General features: G+C 40.4%; 4 protein-coding genes across 5 annotated transcripts in view; 3 read left to right on the plus strand and 1 right to left on the minus strand.

The window, feature by feature from the left end:
- The window catches only part of LZIC (leucine zipper and CTNNBIP1 domain containing), an 8,461-nt gene extending 8,310 nt beyond the window's left edge, over positions 1–151 (minus strand). The window contains exon 1 of the mRNA XM_031062535.1: positions 61–151. The gene's annotated coding sequence lies outside the window, so the exon portion shown is untranslated. The remainder of the gene's footprint in view (positions 1–60) is intronic.
- The window catches only part of NMNAT1 (nicotinamide nucleotide adenylyltransferase 1), a 6,165-nt gene extending 480 nt beyond the window's left edge, over positions 1–5,685 (plus strand). Inside the window, exons 2-5 of the mRNA XM_005427718.2 lie at positions 1,968–2,135; positions 2,589–2,772; positions 2,941–3,086; positions 3,461–5,685. Of these exons, the coding sequence (XP_005427775.1) occupies positions 2,012–2,135; positions 2,589–2,772; positions 2,941–3,086; positions 3,461–3,879 (873 nt within the window). The 5' untranslated portion in view covers positions 1,968–2,011 and the 3' untranslated portion in view covers positions 3,880–5,685. The remainder of the gene's footprint in view (positions 1–1,967; positions 2,136–2,588; positions 2,773–2,940; positions 3,087–3,460) is intronic.
- A 528-nt stretch (positions 5,686–6,213) lies between these two features.
- On the plus strand, positions 6,214–7,984 carry RBP7 (retinol binding protein 7). 2 transcript variants are annotated; one of them, XM_005427690.2, is made up of 4 exons: positions 6,214–6,377; positions 6,895–7,073; positions 7,330–7,431; positions 7,742–7,984. In XM_005427690.2, the coding sequence occupies exons 1-4, from the start codon at positions 6,305–6,307 to the stop codon at positions 7,790–7,792; spliced, it is 405 nt and encodes a 134-aa protein (XP_005427747.1). In that variant the 5' UTR covers positions 6,214–6,304; the 3' UTR covers positions 7,793–7,984. The 2 variants fall into 2 exon arrangements, with proteins under 2 accessions (XP_005427747.1, XP_030918397.1); XM_031062537.1 differs by lacking the exon at positions 6,214–6,377 and having other exon boundaries at positions 6,529–7,073.
- Positions 7,985–9,125: 1,141 nt separating this feature from the next.
- Positions 9,126–10,321, plus strand: part of UBE4B (ubiquitination factor E4B) — a 33,328-nt gene continuing 32,132 nt past the window's right edge. The window contains exon 1 of the mRNA XM_031062546.1: positions 9,126–9,271. Within this exon, the coding sequence (XP_030918406.1) occupies positions 9,126–9,271 (146 nt within the window). The remainder of the gene's footprint in view (positions 9,272–10,321) is intronic.

Below are 10,321 nucleotides of genomic sequence, written 5' to 3' on the forward strand. Positions count from 1 at the left end.
GGTGAGCGAGGACGGGCAGCGGGGGCGAGCGGGCACAGCGCGGGGCTGAGCGGGGCTCACCGGAGATGGGCAGCGGCGGCGGGCGTTGCTCGCTGGGCGAGGACTGGACCCCCGTGCAGGCCCGCGGGGGCGGAGAGCTGCGGAGGGTGTTAGTGAAGCGCCCAGCGACGCCCACATCATGCTTATATTCTATATATATACCAATATATAAACATAATTGACAGATATTTGCCTCTGAAACATAAATGAGATTGAGCAAAGCATCCTTACCTGCTTATCCCCTGGAGGTGACTGGCAGGGGGGGCTCCAGAGCCATCCCAAGACCTGCTGTAGGCATATTTTGGTATCTTTTAGTGCAAAGTGACTTTATGAGGCAATGATTGCCTATTTCTGTAAACTGTAAAATTAGGAGCATGAAAAAGGACACTTGACTAGCTCCTGAAAAAGCACTCTATATTTCCATCTTAAAATTTTCTACTCGTTTTGCACTTTTTTTTTTAAGGAAAAAAGTCAATCTTTTCCAGTTTTGCAGCATGTGTCACTCTGTTGAAAGTAGGATTTGTGCATTACAAAGGCAGTCTAATTCCTCTCCTCCCTGTTCCCATAGTAACTCTCCTAGACGTGCCCCTGTGAAGGCTGCATTTCAAGTACCACCAGCCGTTCCACTGCTGAGCTACTCTGCAGTAATGAAGAATATTTTAAAAGTTTGTGAAACTATTGAAAGCACAGAAAAGTACTAGCACTTACAAAATATGAAGCCTTGCAAGCGTTCCTTTTATCCGCAGGCTGTTTGATGTTAGGACACAGTCGCTGTTACAAGGTTTGGCTGTGATGGTGTCTCAGCGCTGTGGCTGCTGTGAACATCACTCAGCCTCTCTGTCGGGGAGACACAATGTGAGGGTGACCTCGTGGGATTTTTCCAGGTGGTGATGTTGCTGTAGAAACAATGGCAGACAATTCTGTGCTCTTCAGGATGTCTCAGACATCTCTCCAACAGCAACAGCCCATTGCAGTTCTCCTTTGTTAGGCCAGATGTGGGAAAACATCTTGGCAGAATATTCTCAGGAAAGAATACAGAAGCAAAAATGTATGTGAGGTGTGAGGAGAAATTGAATGATAAATAGTGAAATTTCCTTATTTTCAGCAATTCTTAAGCAGCTTTCTGAAACTGAAGCTCAGAAGTGGAACAGAACTGTGGTATTTTAGAAAAGGGGAAAATCCCCAGTATTTAATTGCAGCTTTTACTAAACTTCTGTAATTTACTATTCTTCTCTCACCTTTTCCATTGGTACACCTAACACTTGCCGCAACACAAAGCAGACTGACTTTTCTCATGTTTAATCCATAGCACTCTCTTTGCACATATCACACTGAATTATATAAATTACCTCCTTTACATTTTATATTTCAGAAAATGTAAATAAATCCCAAACAAAGAAATGTTGACGCTGTTCTCCTCTAGAATTTAATACAATATAATATGTGACACAGTCTTGGTTTTATAGATCTTGCTGGAAAGGGTCACTGCAGTTAAGTAGCAAGATACGAATGGTCACAGGATGTTCTATTTCTCCCTGTAAGCACTAGAAAGAAGTTACTTAACAAGGAAGTTCCCTGCCCACATGTCCCTTGGCAGTTGATTGGCACTGGCATCTTAAAATGGTGCAAAGTTCTAATAAAGTTTGTCCTGCAATCAGGACAGATAATCTCTCCACATGAAGTTTAAAAGCATGAGCTGCTTTTCCATAGAGTGGGCAGTATGCCATCCTCTCTGGGCAAACAGCCTCTTTGCAGTGATTTCATATTTTAATCACTTAGAAATTGGACAAAGAAGTGTCACATGAACAGTCACAGGCCAGGTTGATGGAAGAAAAATACAGCATTCAATTTGATCTTGAAATTTTATTGGCTGCTTATTGGCAGCACAAGTAAGTAACAATAACTCTTTCTTCTCCCATTTCTTGTAGTGGCTGGCACCAACATTGTCCACTTGGCTCCGTGGCTGTGAGCAATGGCCATGGAAGATCCTGACAGGAAGACTGAAGTGGTGCTGCTGGCCTGTGGGTCCTTCAATCCCATCACCAACATGCACCTGAGGCTGTTTGAGCTGGCTAAAGACTACTTCCATGAAACAGGTAGGATGGTTATTTATGTCATTCAGAATAGCTTTGATAACCAGACACTTCAATGTTAAGGTGAATATTTTGTGTCTATGAATGCTTGTTTGACAGTGACAGATATTTAGCAATTGCTAATTAGATATTGAGGCTGATAGGTGTTTATGTCTTATACAAAACCATGTAGGCCATTATGAGAGAACTCATATATGTGTTGATTATTACTGATTTTAATGAGCTAAAGCACAGGGTTTATAGTTTATAGAAATATATATCTTTCTAATACATCTTACTAACTCCTTCATTGTGCTGCCCTGACAGTGCAGGAGTGTCCTGTATTTTTCCACAGGACTGGCTATCAGCTGCCATTGCCCTGCATAATGGTTATGTCACAGGTTAAATACAATGCAGGGGAAGTAACATCTGCTCAACCACTTCTCGTGTTCTTGTGTGATGTGCTTTTTTCCACAGGAAAATACAAAGTAATCAAAGGCATCATTTCACCAGTGGGTGATGCATATAAGAAGAAAGGTCTGATCAGTGCAAATCACCGAGTGACTATGGCAAAACTGGCTACAAAAAACTCAGATTGGGTGGAAGTTGATGATTGGGAAAGCTGCCAGAGCGAGTGGTTGGAAACACTCAAGGTTTTAAGGTATTCTTCAGCCAACCTCTAAAAAGTCCCATGAACCTATAGAAGAATTAAGAACGGTGTTAACTCTAACTAGTTGGGATAATTGCAGAGAGAGGTTCTTTGGTAGGCCATACTATCCCCATTTTTTCCTACATCTGTTAAAATACCTAAAATACATCTGTTTTGCAGGTATCATCATCAAAAGCTTTTATCTGCCGATGTCACTAATAGTCTGCAGGATGCTGTACCCATAACAAAGCTGGGACGGAAGAGAAAACAGGAACCAAACAGGCATGAGCCCATTAAAAAGAAAAATCAGAGTCCTGTTGTAAAAAGTTAAGTCTGTTTGCAAATTAGATGGTTAATGATCCTTGTTATTTCAAGAGAATTGCACCGATGAGTAACTTTTATGGTGGCTCCTGGTTCTGATGTCACTCAGTAACTTTATTCCCTTAGATTCCACAGCATAAGGCATTAGATCCCTTTAATGAAGGGACTCCCATAACCTTTATTCAGAAAAATCCTGTGTTATGGCTACTAATTACAAATTATATACTCTGAATTGTTTTTAAAATTTCATTCCATTGTCTCATCTTAACCAAAGATACAGAGAGAAAGGGAGCCAAGAAATTAAATGTTCCTGTGAAGTTTGCTAAAATCTGCCAAGCCCCAAACCAAGCCCTATTTCTCATTTAATTTTCTCTTTAAGGTGTCCCACAGGTTAAACTGCTTTGTGGAAGTGACATGCTGGAATCTTTTGGAGTCCCCAATCTGTGGAAGTTGGAGGACATCACTGAAATTGTGGAAAAACACGGCCTCGTGTGTATCAGTAGGGCCGGAAACAATGTTCAGAAATTCATCTACGAGTCAGATGTTTTGTGGAGACATAAGAATAACATTCACCTTGTGGAAGAATGGATCACAAATGATATTTCCTCCACCAAGATCCGGAGAGCCCTGCGGAGGGGCCAGAGCATTCGTTACCTGGTGCCTGACGTGGTGCGGGCATACATCGAGAAGAACAGGCTGTACAGTGCCGAGAGCGAGGACAGGAACGCGGGGCTGGTGCTGGCTCCCTTACAGAAACATGCCAGCGACCCCAGGAGCTCACAGGCACTGAACAACTGACCTACTGTCTGCTCTGAAAAAACTACATTTCATACAGGAAAGTGTGTTTTCTAGGGGCTGGTTGGGGGTTTTCCTTAGGTAAATAGTGGGCTAATTCCGTACATCTGTAGTTAGCAGCGAGGTTTGGTACACTCAGTGATTGGACCTACACAACCCTTTTCAAGTCCAGTAATAAGATTTTCACATTTTAATATTTTGTTCCAGTGCACTGAAGGGAGTATAAGAATTCACATCGGTACATGAAAATTGCAAATGTATAAGCAAAACAAATGAAAATGTTCTGATTAGTTTTAACTCAAACTGCTCTGCTATTTATAAAACAATAATACGAATATTTTTAATAACTTACAGTGTCTTAACAAAGTTATCTGGTTTCAAGATGTACCATTTACTTACAGTAAATCTATGTAAATTTTTTTTTAAATTGTCAGTATGTGGTTCACCTCAAAAAAATTATTTAGCTCTATCCTGGAAGGGAAGAATTTCCTCCTGGCTGAAGTTGTGCTAGGTATAGCATGCTTTGAGCTGCTTGCCTTTGAGATATGCAGCTGCTTGTTTGCTGTCATGCAGTTTGCTTCCAGAAATGTCTTGTACTTTACTTTTCTATTCATGTTTCCAGGGCTGTAATGTTAAGTTCAGTATCGTTTCTGATGGAAGGACAAACCTACCTCAGGAACTGATTTTAAGCCATTGATTTAATAGATAGAAATTAATAATAGTGTCACTGCACAGATTCTGAGACACTTGTCCCTTTATTACAAATAATACATTGATTTCAAATAATAAAGTTTCTTTTACTTTTGAGCCATAAGTAGAATCTAATTATATTTAGCCAGAATTGTTTTCTGTTAGTAGAGAGAAAATGGTAGTATATCAATACTGATCATAAGTGAAATATTTTTCTTTTCTAGAAATCTGGTTTTGAATCTAACAGTGTATTGTCTATATTATGTGAACATAAACTAGAGAGGCACTGTGACTGTTGTGGTGATAGAATTCTACCTCCTTTTATTTGCTGCTATCTCATTTTTGTTTGTATTATGTGCCTTATTAGGAATGCCAAGGTTTGCAAGCTACTTCTCATGAATCAACAACTCTTTAGAGTTTTTTGTGTGAGGTTTAAGTACTGATTTACAGAAAGAAGGACTACACCCCAGACTATCTGCATAATTTAAATTAAAATGTTATATCTGGACTTTGGCACAGAATTTACCAAGTACTGACTTCTCTTTACTTGCAAGAGTCAGTAGTATTGCAACAGTGCTTTACTACCATAACCTCAGAAGACCAAATTGTGGGTGAAATGTTACTATTTGAGTGAAGAGGAAACAGTAATTTTCATTTCTTAGTGCCATTCCTGTTTTAGTGTAGGTTAGAGAACAATATCCAGCTGCAAACAGGAAAGAAGCTTTGACGTCCGGAGTTCCTACTCGCGTGATTCTGTGAGTCATAGCGATCAAACTGCCAGCTCCAAAAATGGAGCTAAACTTTGGGGAAACTTCTCTGCAAAATATTATCCTTCTTATTCAGCCTAACACAAGTCAGTAAATAAATAAATGTAGTAGGTATAGGTGTGTTTCCTCACCTCTAAATCCCTTATTTCCTCACTTCAAATTCTCTAAGCCCTTTCTCTTCAAAGTCAAGCATTTTTTATTCACTTTTCAAAACACATTGCTGGATCATCAGGGATTTCTGTCACTTCTTTGAAGGTGAAGTCCAACACTGAAGCTTATCTGCTGCATCATGCACTCTGCTGCCTGTGTTCTGCCACAACATGTAGCATCTAATAAAGCATCAGTGGGAACAGCTCCTGTATCAGCTCTCCTTTATGTGTCAAGAACAGAAAGCAAAGGCACGAGCTACATCTCCTATATACGCAAGATTACTTTTTGAATTCTGTTTACTACTCACTCCAGACATAAACCAACATGATATAATTCTTATCTCTGTGCCATAGGTATCGCTTTAAAATTTGTTGGTATAATACAATCCACAGTTTAACGGTCAACCTGTGTCTGTTCAAGTACAGCCTGTCTTTACAGGGGTACATCACCTTTTCAACAGATATCTGGATTTCAGATCATAAAGCCCAGATCTCATAAACTTGCAGGAAATCCTAGTAATAACAAATCAGTCCCTTTAAAGTATACAAGATGGACAAAATGGTTTAAACCAGTTTTTGGCTTGCATTGTGGCTCTTGGGCTATTAACATTTGCTAACACAAAGATTTCAGACACAGTGAACTTTTCCCTGCAGCACAGCTGAAGCCATTCTACAAATACCCTCTCACCCACTGGCTCAGCACCCTTCCCCTCCAGCAGAAAGGTCCTGGGATGTAATCCCACCCACAGGCTGCCCTATAAAAGGCCTGGCTAGAAAACTATATTTGCATTTTTGACTGGATCTTCCTCCTTCTGTCTGGCAATGCCTGTGGATTTCAGTGGAACCTGGAACCTTGTCAGCAATGACAACTTTGAAGGTTATATGGTGGCCTTAGGTAGGTGAAAATACCTGCTTCTGTCCTTCCTCCCTTCTCCCTTAAGGGTCTTCTTGAATTTTAAGGACTGCCCTTCATTTCACCCTGTTTAAGGTATAGAATGCCTTAAAGAGAGTCTTGTTAATTCTTTCATTGCCTTTCCTCTGACAAAGGATTAGAATAGGCATTCACCTCTTATGGGTAAGTGGGGGTAAAGTCTGAAACCAAGTTTGGGTGTCTCTGTGGGGGAAGTCAACTGTCTCCAGGAACCTTCTGTCTGAAAGTCCTGAAAATGCTGCATAGGAATTGTACAACAATTGAATAAACTGGCTTTCAGAGTAAAAAGTACAAGAGGACGACTTACTTTGTGTAACATTCAGCTTTAAACAAAACAAAAGGTTCCAATGAAACAAAATGCTGTGTAGCAGTAAGGTCAAACTACCGTAAGAAATGCTTCTGGTAGTAATAAAGGTTAATTCCTGGCTGCCAGAATGGCTGGTGATAAATACAACTCTGATGTTTTTGCCTTCTGTCCAAGGTATTGACTTTGCAACACGCAAAATAGCAAAAATGCTGAAGCCTCAGAAAGTGATCAAACAAGACGGTGATTCATTCTATATCCATACCACTAGCTCATTCAGAGATTATTTGCTTGAATTCAAAGTTGGAGAAGAGTTTGAGGAAGATAATAAAGGCTTGGATAACAGAAAATGCAAGGTAAGAGGGAATATATGAGGCTGTGGCAAAATTAAGATGCTGTGATCAGTCCAGATATTTGAGCTGAAATTGTTTCAAGAATAATATTTGTAGTGCAAGACAGCAGTTGGAGCCTGAGTTACAGAAAAGGAGTTTCACTTTCACTCAGGGTTAATATCTAGGTCCTCTTTTATCCAGGAAAATGCACATTTTCTGCAAGTATCTTGCAGAACGGAGACAGACATGCAGAAACACCTTTTTGTTCCCTGTTCTATAGAGCCTCGTTACCTGGGAAAATGACAAACTTGTCTGTGTCCAGACTGGTGAGAAGAAGAACAGGGGCTGGACTCACTGGCTCGAAGGGGATGACCTCCATCTGGTATTAACTTCAGATTTCTACTATATACTCTGTATGGCAAAAATTAGATTTATAATGTGATCATGGTGTGCATATGTCTTCTAGCTCTGTAGGATGTGTAATGGATGATACATTGTGAGCACATTCTGCTTTGAAACACCTTCATTATTTCACTGTCACGTGTAGTTAAATTTGAATGTTAAGTGTAAGTTATTAGCATGGCCAGGGTGGTGGTAAAGGATCTATGTTCAGTTTTGGAACTGTTCCTTTGATTACTATAGATCTATACTCTTGGGTTTTCTGTTTGTTTTTGGTTTTTTTTTTTTGTTAGGAGCTTCGTTGTGAGAATCAAGTCTGCAGACAGGTCTTCAAGAGAGCTTGAGTCTGTGTGGTGTGCTGGGTCCTGCCTGCAGGGACAGCTCTGCTCAGGAGCCGTGTCCAGGGAGGGCTCTACGGACAAGAACTGGCTCCTGTACCTGTTAACCTGAATGGTCTGAAGTTTCTGGATCAGGAAATAAGTCTGCTGTTGCCAGTGTTAAAGGTCTGATTTTTGCTAATAAATGCCTCAAACTAATCTTAAGTACCTCGTTTTTGAATATGTTTTTGGAGGGGGAAAAAAAAAACCCAACCCAAAACATAAGTGATGAGGCCTGGGTCTCTAGGTTATCAAAAGTCAATTAAAAGGAGAAAACCTGCCAATTCTAGGAGGAATTCAAAGAGGCAAACAAAACAGGGGGAATGGGATGCTGATAGAGAAGGGAAGATAAAAAATAATGAAGCCAACAACAAAAGGTATGGATTTATTTTTCAAAATGCTTCTCTTCAAGGTGTAGACTACTACTTTACCTGCTTGTGTCTTTCATGCTATAGTGTGAGGCACCATATTGTGCCAGAGCTGCTTTGTTCTCAAAAGTAATTAAGTTGAGCTTACCAGAGGAAACAAGGCTGTGGTCAAATCCCAGAACCATGAAGATGGGTCTGAGTGATCCATGAAGATTCCAGTCTGCAAAATAATTGAACTGTGTAAGCACATATACAGAGGGAAAACAATGCTGCTTTAGTTCAGCTTCGTTTGCATACAACTGTTAATTAGATTAAATATTTTTCTTTATCACCGTGTGCAGTATTGCATAGAAAAAATTTTCTTGCGTGAACATGTAAGTTGTCAGATTAACTAGGTAGTTACAAATTAAATTAGTAATTAGCATATTCTTCGTTGCATATTCTTGAAGAACTGTGGCTTAAGCTTAGTAACTTAATTACTTTATATGAAATAAATAGTCCCTGACATTTTGAAACAAGTAGCGCCACATTTCTGATACTTCTTATCCATTCAAAATGCTTACAGACACCATCAGAGTCAGACAAAAATCTGTTGAAGCATGGAGGGCTTTTGGTTAGATTGACATCCTCCCCTAATTACCAGACTTGTATAAATTTAAGCTGGTTTCCAAAATAAAAAGAAAAGGACAAATAGCCTTTATACAGTTAGGGAAATGTGGGGCCCAGCAGTAAAATGCCTGGTGTTTATGCTGTGGATTCTGACAGCATCTTCCTTCTGGAACTGAGTGGTTTCATTTGCTTGAAAACAGAATTGCTGTTAAGAGTGTTCTGTTAGTAGGAATCACAATCCGGGGCAGCAGCCGCGCTCACAGCCGTTAACAAAATGCAGCAGCAGCAGCAGCAGCAGCAGGCAGAGCTTTCAGCGCCACCGGATGGCGCCTCTGCAGCGCACTGCTCCTCCGCGGAACGGGCAAGTGCTCAGCGCCAAGGTTCAGGGGTTAAACACGCAGATACTCCCGAACTGCTTCCAAGCTGCGCTCTCCAGCAAAACCGCTGTGAGACGCAATACAGACAGGCAGTAATGACCTTGGAGGACGAGAACAGAACTCTCCAGAGAAGCACTTGAAGGGTTTTATTCAAAGGTGTTTCAGACCACTTCAATTATCTTAAAAAAAATCCCAAGGAGATAAACACAAAATGAAGTGTAATCTAAAAATCTAACAATGTACGTCTATTCTATAAAAAGACTGGCAGTATATATTATGATCCAAGTATTGGTTTCCTTTCTGAGCACCCTGGTTAAGTCATCAAAATATTTTGTTCAAAATCATTTAGATCAATAAAGTACATTAAAGATGTATATGAAAACATAAGGCCAGATAGCCTACCTGCCTCATCTCTGCATTTAAAAAATGGATCAATTCTACTGCTATATAATTATTTGGAGCGTGTATGAAAATATCTCCTAATAGCTCATATGGATCGGTTTAGCTCCATCTAAAGAACATCCAGCTTTTACGGGATTCTTTCCCTTGCTGACTCAAATCACAGTGCCCCATGCGCGGCTCGCTGTTCAGGTCATATTATTAGTGACTGTTCATCCTGGGCTAAAAACTTGCTGATGCAACCCTCAATTTGTTTATCCTTTCCCAAAAGAGAAACTTTAAAATATCCTTTTTTCTTTAATCTACGTGTATTATAACTCAAACAAGATGAGCTAGGGATGAACCTCCTATGTACTTACATGTAACCTGGCTGTTATTTTTCTGCGGCTGAGTTACCTTTCGAGTGTGAGGGAAAAGATTAATATCTTCCAGAAATGTAGTATTTTGTGGTATAATAAGGGAATCAGGTGCAGAAAAGTTTGTAATAAGGAAAAAAACCCCTTCATGTTCAAAGTACACTTAGAAAAGGCCGAGATCAAGCACTCAATGGGGTCTTGGCGTCTTGTTTTTCCTTTGGTACGTTACTCAGCTCGCAATAATTAGATTTAGATCCTATGAATTCTCAATCACTCGTCGCTGAGAAGGAGTTAATATTTACGGGCCCATTGGAGAGGGAAGGCTCCAGCACCTCGACCCTCGCTGGGGTCGGGGCGTTCCTGAGGGGCCGCTGCCTCGTTCCGGGC

Source organism: Geospiza fortis, unplaced genomic scaffold, assembly GCF_000277835.1.
Source record: "Geospiza fortis unplaced genomic scaffold, GeoFor_1.0 scaffold662, whole genome shotgun sequence".
NCBI lineage: Eukaryota > Metazoa > Chordata > Aves > Passeriformes > Thraupidae > Geospiza > Geospiza fortis.

Excerpts from the sequence above, each read along its gene's own strand:
- RBP7 (XM_031062537.1), top strand. The coding sequence starts at position 6,807 with ATGCTTCTGGTAGTAATAAAGGTTAATTCCTGGCTGCCAGAATGGCTG. Across the intron at positions 7,074-7,329 it reads TGGATAACAGAAAATGCAAG|AGCCTCGTTACCTGGGAAAA; the intron begins GTAAGAGGGAAT and ends CCTGTTCTATAG. Across the intron at positions 7,432-7,741 it reads AAGGGGATGACCTCCATCTG|GAGCTTCGTTGTGAGAATCA; the intron begins GTATTAACTTCA and ends TTTTTTTGTTAG.